The sequence below is a fragment of the Myxine glutinosa genome, chromosome 2 (genome assembly GCF_964187855.1).
Source record: "Myxine glutinosa chromosome 2, kmMyxGlut1.1, whole genome shotgun sequence".
Lineage (NCBI taxonomy): Eukaryota > Metazoa > Chordata > Myxini > Myxiniformes > Myxinidae > Myxine > Myxine glutinosa.
The window spans coordinates 28,443,288-28,460,769 of record NC_136262.1 but is presented as its reverse complement, the minus strand read 5'-3'; the positions used below and the strand labels follow the sequence as shown (position 1 = coordinate 28,460,769).

Genomic DNA, 17,482 nt, shown 5'->3' with positions numbered 1-17,482 from the left:
TTGATTTGATACTATTAACTAATTAAACAATCCTCATGTTCTGTTACTGAATTTGTTGGTTGATGTTAGTAAAGAAAGGGGTTTGGTTGTCCAGGTGTGCCTTGGTGCACGTCTTGCGATAGTAATGTAGACATTGTCTGCCCCTGATGTATCTCATGGTTGCACATTCGTCTAGCCTGTCGGACTTGTATTTGGATGCACATGTGGTTGCATACTCGATGTATTTATTGTAAACATTGAACCATTATATCATCCATTGATTGAGGTATTTAATCTGCTACCTGCAATGTATCTTTACTGAATAGTGCTTTTGCATCTTTTAGGGTTCTTTCATTACCTGCATATTCGAATACAGCAAGTATCAACCACCATCCTGTGTCTTGCTTAATTCTTCCCACGTCACAATGCCGACGAGGTTTGGTGACGGTGTGTGAAGTGCTGAGAGTGGAGAAAGCCATCAGGAGAGACAATTGGATATGATTTGCATATCTAGATTCTACATTACATTCAGGGTCATGGTGAGGGTGAAGATGATCCACTCTGGTTTTGAAGTTGATTGGAAAAGCCAGTTGTTTTTTCCAAGTCAACCTAACTTATTCCCTTGCGTTTGTATGGACAGATATTGAACGTATGGTACAAACAAATGAATATGGAATAACATGTTAAAGATCTACAGTGAAATGGAATAATGCATGGATTTTCATTGGTGCAGTGAATGAGTCAGCTTTTTATGAGTATTCAGGAAGTGAAAAAAGAAATAAATTATGTACCAGAATAAAAACAAACAAACAAAAAACATATATATATATATATATATATATATATATATATATATATATATATATATATATATATATATATATATATATATATATATATATATATATATATATATATACCATATATATATATATATATACCATATATATATATACCATATATATATATACCATATATATATACCATATATATATACCATATATATATATAATATATATATATACCATATATATATATATATATATATATATATATATATATATATATATATATATATATATATATCTATCTATAATTCCAGTAATCTCTGTACGTTTGTACGTTTGTACGTTTGTCTGTCTGTGACCGCTGTTTCTCGACAACCACGGGTCCGATATACTTTTAACTTGCCAGGTATATTGCTGGGGACCCGAGGATGTGCCTTTTCAAGGTTTCATATTAATCGGACAATTACTTACCGAGCTATGTCCAAAAAACGATTCAACCAATCAGAGAGCAGCGAACGATCGCGTGTGCCGGCGTTGCGAATGGACCAAACCATTCCATGTAAATAGAGGGGGGGGGGTTCTGTGGTCGTTGCGAATGGACGAAACCATTTCATGTAAATAGAGGGGGGGGATTGTCACTGTACTCGCAAGCCGTTCGCCGTTCGCTTTGGCGTTGCGAATGGACCAAACCATTTCATGTAAATAGAGGGGGGGGATATAATTTTAGATAGATATATAGTACGGGCATATATATAGTACGGGCATGCCCTAGTATATAACAAAACCAAAAAACACATATAAACACAAAAAAAACAGCGGGGGATACGTTCCTGGAAAGTGCCGCAAATTGTGAAACCGCGAATGGCGGGAAAATTTTTCAATGGAAAAAGGGGCGATTGGTTTCCGAATCGCGAAAATCCGCAAATGTCGAGGCAAATCCCCCGAATGTCGATGATAATCAGCAAATGCATGCCATGCCATTGTTTCAATGGGGGGAATGCAGCACTCATACCTTCCAATTGTCTAAAATGTAAATAATACTTGGTGTACCAGCTTACCAGTACTAGAGTTAAATATTGTTACGTTTGTGGGGAAGGGGGGTAGGTAAAAGGAATCCCATACTAAAGGTAGGACTGTATAATTATAGCATGGACCGTGGACGCGTAGGAGAAATCTCGCTCGATGTACTTAAGTAGGGAAACTGTAGCTTAAGATTGTTTATGTGCCTTCACACAAGGGGTAAAGCAGTGATAATTAGTTAGGGATTAAGGTTAGTTTTCCCCAGTATGTGATTTTCCCTAACGTTTTACATTTACAAGGCCGGCTCTATGAACACGCACGGCAACTAAGCCCCGCCCACATGAACACTTACGGCAAAAGGCCCCGCTCCCCCAGAGTGGTACGATGGGCGTGGAAGAAAGCCGGCAGGGCACACCCCTGAAGGTCATGATTGGCCGAGGGGGCCGGGGGTGACGTCAGAGCGAGAAGCTTCGGGAGACGTTGGGGGAAGAAGTAGATCTCGATCTCGATCTCGATCTCGATCTCGATCTCTCTCTCTCCGTTTTTGAGGAGAAGGCTTGGCCATTTTGTGCGAGCTGAGGAGAGGGTTTCTGCTGCGGTGATTAAAAAGGAGTTTCAATTATTGTTGGCTCGCAAGTAAGCTGAAGGCCGCATGTGCTTCCCCAGACGGTGGAGGAGAAAGGAGGCTGTCCCATCTGCTCACCTCACCACCGTTGGCGCCTTAGGCGCTATCTTGTGCGTTCCGGCGCAAGAGAACTGAGCCATCGCCCCAAGCTCCACGAAGAGGGCCACTTGAGGCCAAAGCTGAGTGCCGGCTGGCTAATGGGATTTTATTTCATTATCTCTCCCCTTCTCTGTTGTTTTTGAGTCCGTGAATGGAAGTACCTCAGTTAGAATTTTAGTTTACTTCAATATTTACTTCAAACCTCGCTTCATTTTCATTAACTCATATTTGTTGAATTTATCCTGTTTACTTGTTTGTGGTTTCAGTATAAACCCGTGTGTTTCATTCAGATAAACGCTTCACATCCCTTCATTCCACGCGCAACAAAAATACCGCCATTATTCAGGGTGCCTCCTCGGAAGTAAAACCGTCTCGGTTATCCGTCATCCGGCGGTCTTAATCGCTGGTGACAGGACAATATATTCTGTACAATATGGTTCCACAAAGGGCTATGGATGGAATCAAGAGGACGTTGATCGAGGTATGCTAACCACCATGGGAAGCAAGCAGAAGCTGACGTTTCCTAAGTTACCCCTTCATTTGAAAATCAATAGTATGATCGTCTGGAATCCTGATATCAATCAATAAAATGTACAATACAAGATATAGTTCCACTATCCATTATTCCACTATTCAGGAAAAAATGAAAAACCCATCTTCGTTTGTATTATCACAACCTCCAGAAAACACCGATGCCGCCTGATGGCGAGAAATGGGTCGGGAATTTCAAAACAATTTTATGATCGATCTGTATCTTGTGTACCAAGAATAGCAATAACGCACGGTCGTTAGTCTTCACTCAGTGACATCACCAGTCAGGGGTCATGGGAATAAAAGACGAACAAAAATGAGATTCACTTGCCAAGTTTTCTTTTTTCCAATTCAGGAATTGAAAAAGAAAGGGCAACATCTCTAATGCAATGATATAAGGGGATAGTTTTAAGAGACCATGGGCATAAGTATTTGGATACACCTGGAAGTACATTGGCAGGTGAAGCATGTATGACATCATGCTCTAATTATAAAAATATAAATAACACATTTAGAGGCCATTTTTCCCCGCAGAGCGGGGGTTGGCCTTTTTCGGGGACCGTGGTTGTTGTTGTTTTTTGGTCCCCTTTTTGAAGCAATGTTTTACGGCCGGATGCCCTTCCTGCCGCCAACCCTTTTTGTCGCCTTTTACGACAAGCAGGGAATTACCAGTGAACTGGTACTCAATTAGCCGACCTCGGAAGGATGACAGGCTGAGTCAACCCCCCTGGCGTTAATTCAGCGATCGACCGGGATTCGAACCCAGGATCCTGGGATCCTAAGCTGGCACCCTAGCCGCTAAGCCAACACCAGGCTGGAGGGTTCTAAAATGTAAATTTTAGAGGAGCATGTCATGCTATATATTGTTTTTTGTCCCATCACTCAATGGTGAAGAAACAATAAAAATTATAGTATCCAGATCCAGATCTTCACCAAAATCTGATCAATTTGTCCTCGTCACACACCCAACCAGTCCACCAAATTTCATCAGAATCCATCCATAACTTTGAGACATCTTGCTCACAGACAGACAGATTTAAAAAAAAACAAATAGACAGGGTTGAAAACAACCTCCAGCTTCAGTGACTGAAGTAACAAACCTGATCAAATAGCAGATTTTGTTTTCCCCAGGCCCATCAAGTAACAGTTGCGACCTTTTAAAACAAAACTAGGGGCTGGCAGGATAACTTGTAGGTTTGCGCACTCACCTCTGACCTGTCTAGCCTGGGTTCGAATCTCGACTCCAGTCATCAACTGTCATCCTGCAATTTCACATGCAGGGCGAAGCATCGATATATGTACCCGTCCCTTGGAAGGCCATGAAGCCGGTGGACCTACTGTCAACACTGGAAGTGGTGGAAGTTAAATAACCCACAACATATTTCGTGAAAAGCAAGCAAATTATCGCCGGCATCATATATATATATTTATATATAGTATATTTAATTACTAGTATTGTTTTTTCTATTTTTACAAATTCCTGCACTGACCGACTGCTGGGAGGGCAATGGCAATCGACCTAGCATGGCCCAAACTGCCCAGCATGGCCCAAACTGCCCAGCATGGCCCAAACCGCCCAGCATGGCCCAAACCGCCCAGCATGGCCCAAACCGCCCAGCATGGCCCAAACCGCCCAGCATGGCCCAAACCGCCCAGCATGGCCCAAACCGCCCAGCATGGCCCAAACCACCCAGCATGGCCCAAACCGCCCAGCATGGCCCAAACCGCCCAGCATGGCCCAAACCACCCAGCATGGCCCAAACCGCCCAGCATGGCCCAATCCGCTCAGCAGCAGATTTTCCCAGGAACTGCTTTGCCATCAACCATGCTGTCAAGAATACGGTACATTTGATTGATCAAATTCAAAACTGACAATGGAAAGGCACCGAGTGATGGAGGGGGTGGTGAGTGGGGACAGTGGCGCGGCTTTCATGTTGCAACACAAAAATAAAATACGCTTAACGGCTAACAATAAACGACCTGGTGAGAATATATATCCTCCACGCCTGTGTCCAATGAACTGCCACTGGGTTTCATCTGACGCCGCATTCAGAACACAGAAACACAAAACAAGTTTGCTTTCAAGACAAGTTTGAAGCCAACGAGATCCTACTTTATCCAACACAACCCCCCCCCCCCATCAAACAAGCATCTTTCCTTCCTCTCGTTTCCTGCCGCCCCCCCCCCCCCCCCATCCTAGGTTACAAAAAAACACGTCCACTTAACCTAAGGCATATTTTTGCAACCTGTCTCTTGCTCTTAGCACAGATTGCGGCGAGTGATTGCTGACCGATGTAAACATCCATTCCGACAGCAGACGGTAGCAAAGAATGAACAAAGCTACATGCATACAAACTCTGTCCGCACAAGGAGAGAAAAGAATAAAAACTTGGGAGTTTTGTCCAACCTACCACTCAGATTCCCTCAATGTCTCTCCCTGAATAAGGCCTGGACAACAGTGCAAAATGCAAACTATCTCACCTGTCCAGCCCGGCCATAGTGCTCCGACCATAAACTAACAATGCAGCTGTTCCGCTGAGCAACAGACCTTCTAACCTGAGCCTACAGCTGCACTCTCTGCCGTTGGCTTCCCCCAGACAGGCCCTAGCAACAGGAGCAGGCAGCCCATTGGCTGTGGCAAAGTGTGCCTGCCAGAAAGCTACTCGCTAGACCGACTGTCAAGTCGCGATGTCTGCCCAGCAGCCACCATGGTCCCATTACTCAATATATTGTTTTATTAATGCGATAGCTACAGCATTCGAAGACCTCACCTCTTCAATGATCAGCTGTCATAATATACTACAACAGGTATCACACTATCATAAAACAAATGCATAGTATGGTACCTGTTGTGCGTTCATAAAACAAACTTATGCCCTACCTAACCTCCCCAGTTGCAAAATCAATGGAACAAATAAATCACAATTGTATACACGAGATGGAATTCAACTGTGGCAATTTCTATCCCAAAATGCCCACGCGTTTGCAGTTGACTACGATATTGCAACGTGGGGGCAGCACCGCCGCAGTATCGGAATCCTGGCAGGAAGAGCAAGCAATCTAGAGAAGGGCACTCGGCCAAAGATAGCATGAGTACTCAAAGGATACGTCTCTGCAATTTCGTTTTCTCATCGACACAATATAAAGTTGATGAAGGCAAATGAATAAATGCTTTAAAGCTTAGAGCTCTCGCTAGGCCTCATGCGCAAAACCCAAACAAGCTCGACCTGTGTAGCAGCTGACAAAGCATCGCTCTCTTGTGCAAGAAGTGGGTTGTTCAAAACTTTGTGCAAGCCCAGCCATTGATTCTGTCTTGCTAAATTCCGATGTCAAGTTCAGTTTTAAAATAACAGTACTTGTGAAACAAACGTAGGTATTGGCAATTCATTGCACTTAAAAGTGAAACAGACTTACTATTGCTCTGACCCTCTGCACTCAACACGCACACTCCCACCAAGGACTCAACAACAACAACAAAAAAAAACAACCTCCGAACAGGAACTGGCATCCCTTTAGTGGCAGCAATAACCACGTGGCAGGTGCTAACTTTTTATGGTCTACCTTTCAGTACAATCAACTACCATCAACCAACAAACAGCTGCTGACTTCTTCCCATGCCACGCACACAGCAAACAGCTGAGCGTAGCAACAGCAGATAATGGGCTTTAAGGAGGGGCTGAGAATGGCATCGTGCCTACTACTGGCCACTACCCGTACGTATGTGGCCTTGTTACGTTTAAAATCGTCGTACCTGAAGATTATGAGATGCTTTTTGCAGGTGCTGTCTACAATTGTGAAGACAAAGTGCTCTTCATGTTTTAATCGTTTTCAAACCCAAAAAGGTGAAAAGTTCAGCATTTCATGGGATTGGACGACCGCCTTGGAAGAATGGCAGAGGATTGAGGTTTCCACCAATTGTCAATGAATGTGAACGTGGGTAAGATTTCAAAATGAGGGAGCACCTCTGCAGAGGGATGAAAGGTGAACCTCAGAATCAAAAGGATTTAAACGACTCAACAATGACCGTAAGCACTTTCAGTGCAGCTCACCATTTCCTGGTGACAGATGGATAAGGACCAAGCACTGTAGATCAAGAGGAAGGAATTTGGCTGTGGTACTGGTCAGTTCTGGCCTAAGAATTGGAAAAATTCCACGAGATATTCACTTGCCTAGATGCAAGTGCAAGTAAATGGGACGGATATTATGGAATTTACTTGAACGCAATTCTCGGCCTGTGAACACCAGGAATCGGAGAATCACCAAACGTGCAGATAACAAGCCGACTACCGAGTTATCCTGACAGTTTAGCTTCGAAAGTGAAAAGTTAGGGCTCATGGGAGGAGGGTCTGGAAAGTGTGAGCAACAAAGGGAAGTCAATAAGAGAATATTGTGGAGAGAATGGAGGGGAAGGGAAAAGAAGGGGTGGAGGGATAGATAGAGGGAGAGGAGGTGTTGTCAAAAAGCTGTTCAAAAAATTAATGAGAAAATGGATTCTTTGAACATCCAACATTCAAGTTTAATTAGCCCAGTTGTGGAGGTAAAAAAAAGATTGGTGTGCAGTGATAATCAACATGTTCTACTAAGGCCTCACCTCCAAGTGCACCTGACTTCAAATGATGAGATCATAAGAAAAAGAAAATTGAGATAAAGGAGGTTTTTTTTTAAACAACTTTGCTTTCTTTCTAAATAAAATGAGACGCCAGGTTGAGAGCTTGTTACACTGCCTCCATTGGCATTTCGCACTGCAGTGGAGGAACGGCCATTAAAACACCTCAACACAACCCAATCAATGCTTCAGGCGCATCTTTTCAAAGTATTTGACTGTTAACAGAAGAAAGCCCAATTATTATTATTATGCAACCATACCTGAGACCATTATGGTAGTTGATAGGTCAGGTCAGGGATGGGGGCATGCGCAGGAGCAGTGCGTCACCGCATCCACTTTCTGACGGTACTCCAGGGGCCTCAGTCTGGCCATCCCCCAGGCTGATGCCTGGCCCATCCCTATATCCTTGAGATACCTGCTGCAACCACCCGGCATGCGGTCGGCCCGTTGGCCTCCTCCACTCACGAGGATCCCTTGCTGAGAGTATCTGGTGAGCTGGATCAGTGACAGGAAAACGAGCCGCATGTCCATACAACCACAGCTGATGCTCATGGACCATACAGGTAACAAATCTCATCTGAGTCCCTCTCAGCAACCACTCGTTGGACACAAAGTCCGACCAGCGATAGCCAAGGATTCTCTGAAGAGACCTGGTTCCGAAGGAGTTAAGTCTCATTCTCTGGCCCTTGGTGAGGGTCCAAGTCTCGCATCCATAGAGCAAGACTGGAAGCACCAAGGACTTAAAGACTCTGACTTTCGTCCTCCGACATAGATACCGACAGCGCCACACCCCATGATCCAGTGAATCCATGACTCCCCAGGCCCGACCCAGACGTCTATCAACCTCTGGCTCACAACATGAGGAGACATGAATAACACTGCCAAGGTAAGTGAATCTCTTCATGATCTCAACATCTTCACCACAAACAGGCTCAGACAAGACATCAGCATCCAATATGTCATTGAAAGCCTGGATCTTGGTTTGACCCAGGAAATCCATAATCCCAGCGGCTCCACCTCCTCATTCAGTGCCTGGAGGGCCGCTGTAAGAATATCCAGCGTCTCGGCAAAGATGACTGCATCATCTGCGAAATCAAGGTCAGAGATCTTGACACTCCCAAACGATGCACGACAGCCTGACCTCTCCGACATCCTCCCCAGAATCCAATCCATACAAGCGCTGAAGAGTGTGGGAGCAGTACACACCCTTGCCGAACTCCAGTAACAACTGGAAATAAATCAGAGACGGAGCCACCACACCTCACAGCACTCTCAGTACCAGAGTGTAGTCCAGAGATCAGATTGATCAGCATTGGTGGCACCCCACAAATCCTCCAGAGGGCATCCCGATTCATCGAATCGAATGCTTTGCAGAGATCAACGTAGGCTGCAAGCAGCCGCTGGTGAAATTCTCGCTTGCATCCAGTGAGGACCCAAAGCACAAGGATACGGTCAATCGTTGACCTCTTTGGTGAAAAGCCCAACTGCTATGGTCGCTGGTGCTCGAGCAAATGGTGGCGAACCCTCTCAAGAAAGATCCAAGCAAAGACATTGCCCGGCACCAAGAGTAGCGTCACCCCTCGGTAGTTGTTGCAGTCCTGGTGGTCACCCTTCCCTTTCCAAAGGGGGACAACAAGGCCCCTCTTCCAGTCAGTTGGGATGATGCCTATGCTGCAAACAGAGCACAGAACTGCATGCAACGACAAGTACAGCATTTCCACCAGCCTTGAGAGGTTCAGCATGGATGCCACAAATCCCAGGAGATTTGCCCCCTTTCAACCGGTTCACCGCTGCCTGTGTTTCCACAAGTGAAGGCACCCCTGATATCCAACTCAACAGCCGGTGGGTAAGCCTGGCACAGCCGCTCAAAGTAACCGGCCCAGCAGGCCTTCACTTCAGACTCCTCTGTCAAGAGGCCACCACCATCTGCTCTAACAGCAGTACACCTAGGGACAGGCATAGAGGAACGCAATGCAAGGATTCCTCTGTAAGCAGGACAAGAGTCGCATGACCACAAGTGATGCTCTACCCTTTCACAGATTCCTCACACATAGGCCCCCTTGTCTGCCCTCAGCAAACGTACAGTTTTATGCCTCAGGTCCCAGAACAATTCAGCTCTGCCATCAAGCCTGGCCCTGCGACTCTAGTAGATGGTATCGAGCGTCCACTGAGAGACAAAGTTCTTCTTCGCCCGACGGTGGGTTCCAAGACAGCCACTGGCAACATCAAGAATGGTGGTCTTGTAGGCACTCCACAACTCCTCAGGATCCCCCGAAGCATCCAGACCCCCCAAAAACCCCACTCAACCTGCTCGCAAACTCCTCAGCTACTCGAGCTTGCCCACATCCAAGCTCGGCTGGGATGACAGCATTCTCTTGGATTTGAGCTGCAACTTCAGAGTTTCTTCAACAAGCCTATGGTCAGTGTTAAGGAACTGAGCACTCCGGGAGACCCTGCAGTTCTGGAGCATCCGCCATCGACCATCAATGAGCACATGGTCAATCTCCTTCGCCACACCCCCAGCATTGGAATACGAAGTCCAGCAATGAGGCTGTGGGTGCTGAAACCATGAGCCAGCCACCCTAAGTCCATGACTTCTTGCAAAGCCGAGGAAATTAGTGCTATTCTGGTTCACAGTCCCTGATCCATGGGGACCAACACATGCCTCATAACCATCCCTGTCAGTGCCAGTCGATGCATTGAAATCCCCCAAGACTAGAAGAGAAAAAATATATATATATATATATATATATATATATATATATATATATATATATATATATATAGTGTATGTGCAAATGCAAGTGTGTGTGTGTGTGTGTGTGTGTGTGTGTGTGTGTGTGTGTGTGTGTGTGTGTGTGTGTGTGTGTGTGTGTGTGTGTGTGTGTGTGTGTGTGTGTGTGTGTGTGTGTGTGTGTGTGTGTGTGTGTGTGTGTCTATATATTTATAAAGAATTATTTCAGCCTCCACTGTTCAACACAACAATTCCAAACACATACCGTTACATCATAAAACAATATTTACTTAAGTGGATAAACAAGCGATTCGTTATTATTTAGGGACAGACTTGTGAGGATGTCGTGATTAATTTTGTCTGTTGTAAAAGAATGCAAGTTAGGGGGATTCTCCATGAGGAGACAAAAGATAATGGAGAAGGAATAGAGACAGGAAAAGAAGACAATATGGATCAACCCAATAAGTTATTCACAGAGCAGAACACACAATGGGGAAAGAAAGAGAGAGATGGAGGGAGGGAGGAGGGGGTGGGAAAGTGAGAGGGATGGTGGCACACACTGAAAAAGAGAAAGGGTGAGGAAGAAAAGTGGAATATAAAGGAATGAACACCGACTGGGTCATCAGCTGTGCACTGTGACCTCATAGAGGATTAAACCCTTTCAACACACGGGCCTGTCGTACATGGTGGACTCGACAGAATGTATAACAAACCCCATTCACATTTTCAAGGAAAATGAAAAATAAAATCTGGGTCCGCAACAATTAATAATTTTGAAACTATGAAAGGAAGTGAGGTGGTGGGGGGATTAATGCATTTGTGAAGAAAAAAAAGACAAGGTATGAAAGATGAAGAAGAATCTAAGTAGAGAGATAGTGAAGGAACAATTGAGAATATCTGAGGTGAAACTATAATGGCACTCGGTAGAGAGCATACCTCCACCTGGCTGAACAGTTTACGGTTTGTATCCCACTGATAGGCCAAGATCTCGATATGAACCTGAAACAAAATCTAATCGGCTTGTTCTTGTCACCTACCCAACTCATCCAGCAAGTTTTGTCATACTCCGTCCACAACTTTTTGAGATATCGTGCTATGTGTCATTTTAGCCCCATATCTCAATGGTGAAGAATCATTTAAAAATTCTCGTATCCAGATTAGATTAGAATTTAATTTCCAAAATCGAGTCAATACGGCCATGTGACATACACAACCTGTCCACCAGGTTTCATCTGAAGACGTCCACAATTTTTTGAGATATCATGCACACAAACAAACAAACAAACAAACACCCAGGGGTGAAAACAACCTCTGTCCACCTTGGGTTATGGAGGAACGTAATAACTAATAACCGAGGAATAGGATCAGGTACTTCCACTGGCGGTAAACAGAGTTAAAGAACTTTGCTCTCAGTCATTTACGTACACACGGTTAGGACACGGGACTCACTGCAACCTGAAGTCTTTTGTCCTGCATGCTCCATCTCGTCAATGGGAATCAATTGTTTGTTTGTTTTTGTTAATGCAAACGAGAAAGTCCAAAGAATGAGGGGAGGTGGGGGGGCGAGGACAACAACTTTAACCGTGCGAATAGTGCTTTAACCTCAGCGTTGCCCAGGTAAAAAGAAACTTATAATACCCCCCCCCCACCACCACCACCAGGTGGCGCTACACGGTACACAATTAGATAAGAGAATTTACGCCCCCACACAAACTTGTATTTACAACGTTCGTGTAATATACGTTAGCTGCCCCGATGACAGCTGTTGCTAAGGGGCTTCTGCACATGCACACCAAGCATTGTGGGGCTGATCATGTAATATCTAAAGTCACGTATAAAATGTGCATTTGCTCAGTTTAAGATGTAGTGTCTGAAGTGCTACTGAATGAAGCTCACTATATTTTGGCCCTCAATTTCTGCATATTCCATCATCATTCATTTGCATCTGAATCAAACACACACACACACACACACACACACACACACACACACACACACACACACACACACACACACACACACACACACACACACACACACACACACACACCATTGCACTTTTTTCAAATAACTCCCAATTTTATCTAAAAACAAGTTGAAATTGACAAAAGTATTTGGTCTCCACAATTCTTTATTTCACTGTTAATATAACAGAACCTTTGTTTTTGATTCAGAACTTAATATATCCTTTTAAATCAGAAATCATAAAGAAATGGCATTGACAAAATTATTGACACCACTGGACTTTATATTTGGTAGCACGGCCTTTGGACAAAATAACTGCAGTCAAGGGCTTCCTATAGCCATGAATGAGCTACTGGCAGTTTTGCCCACTCTTCTTGTGCAAACTGCTCCAGTTCTCCCAGATTTGAACATTGCGCTCCAAAATGCCTTTGTAATCTATTGATTTCATGTTGCCATGCACACATTCAAGGCATGCAGTGCCAGAGGCAGCACAACAACCATAAAACATCACTGAACCTCCTCCATGTTTGACTGTAGGGGAAGGTGTTCTTTTCTTTGAAGGTTTCATTTTGTTTTCTGTAAACATAGAGATGATGTGCTTTACTAAAAAGCTCTAATTTGGTCTCATATGTCCACAGGACATTCTCCCAGAAGGATTGTGGCTTGTTCAGGTGTGTTTTGGCAAGCTCCAGTCGGGCTCTCTCAGCAGTGGGGACCTCCTGGGTCTCCAACCATAGAACCCCCTTTCATCAAGTTGGTGACGGATGGTGCGAGTTGAAACTGTCGTACCTTGTGTCTGAAGGTCAGCTTCAATCTGTTTGGCAGTTGATTGAGGTGCTTTCTCCACCATTCGAACAATCCTTCGCTGCAATCTTCAATTAAGTTTTCTCTTGCGGCTACGTCCAGGGAGGTTGGCGACAGTGCCATGGGCCTCAAACTTCCTGATAACATTGTGTACGATGACACAGGAACATCAAGGTCTCTGGAGATGGACTTGTAGCCTTGAGATTGTCCATACTTGACTACAATCTTGTGTCTGACCTCCTCAAACAATTTTCTGTTTTTCTTTCTTTTCTCCATGCTCATTGCGGTACACACAGTGACACAAAACAGCAGAATGACTCCTTTTCTCTGTTCCAACTGGTTGAATGAGTGATTTTTATATTGCAGGCACCTGAAACTCACCACAGGTAAGTTCAATTCCAAAGTAAAGGAGAATCACCTGCTTGAAATCTAATTATTTCTAACAACTTCTAAAAGGTGCCAATAATATTGTTTAGGCCATTTTAGGATTTCTGTATGGAATAAGCTAAGATTTAGTAATTTTTTCAGCTTTTTTTTGTTTTGCTCCACCACAAACCAAAGAAATACAAATGTGTATACCAAAATATTTTATAATTTCAACAATTTTCTGGAAGGAATGGTGCATTATTTGAAAAAAAGTGCAAGGGTGCCAATACTTTTGGCCATGACAGTGTATCAACAGTGCCTTCAAAAGGTATTCACACCCCTTGACTTTTTTCACATTTTGTTGTGCTACAGCCGGAATTTAAAATGGATTAAATTGAGATTTTCTGTCACTAAACCAACACATAATAACCCACAATGTCAAAGTGGGTTCATTTTTATTTTTTTTATTTTTTACAAAATTATTAAAAATGAAAAGCTGAAATGTCTCGAGTCAATAAGTCTTCAACCCCTTTGCTATGACACTCCAAATTGAGCTCCGGTGCATCCAATTTCCTTTGATCATCCTTGAGATGTTTCTCCAACTTGATTTGAGTCTACCTCTGGCCAATTCAATTGATTGCACATGATTGAGAAACAAACACACCTTTCTATATAAGGTTCCACAGTTGACAGTGCATTTCAGAGCAGAAACTCTACCATGAAGTGCAAGGAACCGTCCTTAGAACTCCGATATAGAATTGTGAGGAGGCATGGATCTGGGGAAGGATATGAAATAATTTCTAGAGTGGTGAACATTCCCAAAAGCACAATGAGTTCCACCACTAGGAAATGGAAAGAAAATTGAAATACCCACTCTTCCTAGAGCTGGCGGTCCGAACAAACTGAGCAACTGTGCAAGAAGGACCTTGGTCAGGGAGGTGATCAAGCACACAATAACCACTCTGACATAACTACAGAGTTGTTGTGATGGGAGAACCTGCTGGAAGGCCAACAATCTCTGCAGCACTTCACAAATCTTGTCTTTATGGGAGAGTGGCCAGACGGAAGCCACCCCAGAGAAAAAGGCACATGACAGCTCGGCTGGAGGTTGCAAAAGGGCACGTAAAAGACCAAGAGAGCATGAGGCAAAATATTCTGTGGTCTGATGACTAAAATTGAAATCTTTGGCCTTAATGCAAAGTGCTACATCTGGGAGAAACCGAACACAGATAATCACCCATCTAACACCATCCCCACTGTGAAGTATGGTGGTGGCAGCATCATGCTATGGTGATGATTTTCAGTGGCAGGGACTGGGAGACTTGTAAGGACAGAGGGAACATTGAATGGAGCCAAATACAGGCAAATCTTTGAGGAGAACCTGTTTCAGAGTGCAAAGGACCTTAGACTGCAGTGAAGTTTTGCTTTCCAACAGGACAATGACCCCAAGCATACAGCCAAAGCAACACTGGAATGGCTTCAGAACAAGAACGTGAAAGTCCTTGAGGGGCCCAGCCAAAGCCCAGAGTTGAATCCCATTGAGAATCTGCGGAAAGACTTCAAGATTTATGTTCACACACCCTGTTTCAGTTTGAACAAAATCGGTCCATGTACAGTGCATTCAGAAATTATTCAGACCCCTTCACTTTTTTCACATTTTGTTATGTTGCAGCCTTTTGTTGAAATCGTTCAAATTCTTTTTTTCCCCTCATCAATCTACACTCAATACCCCATAATGACAAAGAGAAAACAGGATTTTAGAAAGTTTTGCAAATTTATTAAAAAGAAAAAACTGAAATATCACATTTACATAAGTATTCAGACCCTTTGCTATGACACTTGAAATTTAGCTCAGGTGCCTCCCATTTCTCTTGATCATCTTTGAGATGTTTCTACACCTTGATTGGAGTCCACCTGTGGTAAATTCAATTGATTGGACATGATTTGGAAAGGCACATACCTGTCTAAATAAGGTCTCACAGCTGACAATGCATATCAGAGAAAAAACCCAAGCCATGAGGTCGAAGGAACTGCCTGCAGAGCTCAGAGACAGCATTGTGTCGAGGTACAGATCTGCGTAAGCCAAAAAAAAATTCCTGCTGCATTGAAGGTTCCCAAGAGCACAGTGGCCTCCATAATTCTTAAATGGAAGAAGTTTGGAACAACCAGGACCCTTCCTATAGCTGGCCGCCCGGGGAGAACTGAGCAATCGGGGGAGAAGGGCCTTGGTAATAGAGGTGACCAAGAACCCGATGGTCACTCTGGCTGAGCTCCAGAGATCCTGTGTGGAGATGGGAGAAACTTCCAGAAGGACAACCATCACTGCAACACTCCACCGATCTGGGCTTTATGGCAGAGTGGCCAGACGGAAGCTTCTCCTCAGTGAAAGACACGTGAAAGACCACAGAATTTTGTTTCTCAGTCTGAGAGTCCTTTAGGTGCTTTTTTTGCAAACTCCAAGCGGGCTTTCATGTGTGCATGTCCGAGAAATGTTTGAGGACGTGTTCAATATCGGCGTTTTTTTTTTGTTTGTTTTTCTTACAACTAAAAAGGCCACCATTCAGCCATTTTGATCGCATCGCTAAACAAAATGATGTGCATATGTTTCCCATCATGTGTTTTTTTTTTGTTCCAAGTATGAACAAAATCGGTCCGTACATGTCTGAGATAGTGAGATATGGTTGTGGACGCACACACATACGGACAGACGGACAAGACCCGTTTTGTTTCAGAGTGGGGGCTAAAAGTCCAACGTTAAAGTCGAAGGGTAAAGTCAAAGTCCAACGGGGGCTAAAAATTCCACTTTGACATTATGGGGTATGATGCTTAGATCAGCGACAAAAAAATCTCAATTCAATCCATTTTAAATTCAGGCTGTAAGATAACAAAATGTGAAAAAAGTCAAAGGGTGTGAATACTTTCTGAAGGCAGTACACACATACAGTGTACATATACACACACACAGTATACATGTATACACACATACAGTATACACCTATACATACACAGTATACAGTATATATGTATACATATACAGTATACACACAATGTATACACACACGGTCCGGTGGGATTCAGATGAGGATCTTGACAAATCTTATGGGAATAAAACTTTGAGAAAAGCTCTTTCAGATGCAGCAAATCTCATCGTCGTTTCCCATTTCAGAATTTTTTCATTACAGTTCGGATTTGGAAAGATCATTTGTGGACACCATTAATGTTGAACTTTTGTGCCTGCATCCATACTCGGTACATATCCCTTTGATGGATGAGCTTTATAAAATGCTGGAAATTAAAGTTGTTGTTGGCACCAGTTATTTCCATTTCCATTAGATAAAATAAACAACTGTTTGAAACGTCCACATCTGGTTCCATAGTCGAGCTAACCACACACGTCCTGGAGCGAGAAGACAAATTCATATGATCACTTCATCCTATGCTGTCACACCTTTCACAGGATATCTATCTACATCTGGTTAGTGGACAGAAGAGAACGTAGGGTGCCAGAACTTGATAGGTTAGAGCTTTCGCTTTTGAACCAAAATATTTTTCATTCTGTGAAAACGATTTTGCGAGGGGCCAGAATGCAGCAGGTGTCGACATAGATGCAGAGGCCCAAAAAATAAAAAATAAAACCCCAAAAGGATCGGTGCATTCACAGTTTTACCAAAACATTATAATTTTAGGCATGCCCCAGCACATACTCCAATAGTTCACCTGTCAACCACGGAGAACCTGAGGTTCACATTGCAAAGACAAGTCATGATTTATACACAAAATTCTGGTGGAGCATACTCTGTTGCAGCGCGTCGGTGTTGCTGAAGCAATTTCTTAGCAAGGGTTATGCTGGGTGGTTTGCCATTGCCTTCCCAGCAGCAGTTGAGAGGAATTTGGAATTTGTTCATGTTGCTGGTCGCCTACTCGCCTACTCTTCTTCGCAAAAGACACTGTCGTGGAATCTTTAA

General features: G+C 43.7%; 1 protein-coding gene across 7 annotated transcripts in view; it reads right to left on the bottom strand.

Moving 5' to 3' along the window:
- Nucleotides 1–17,482, bottom strand: part of ATOSA (atos homolog A) — a 74,362-nt gene that overhangs the window by 35,147 nt on the left and 21,733 nt on the right. For 2 of the 7 annotated variants that reach the window (XM_068108576.2, XM_068108578.2), the window contains exon 1: nt 4,251–4,308. The exons of the other annotated variants lie outside the window; for them this stretch is intronic. In XM_068108576.2, the coding sequence (XP_067964677.2) occupies nt 4,251–4,293 (43 nt within the window). In that variant the 5' untranslated portion in view covers nt 4,294–4,308. Of the gene's footprint in view, nt 1–4,250; nt 4,309–17,482 lie in introns of those variants that run through there. 7 annotated transcript variants of the gene reach the window in all.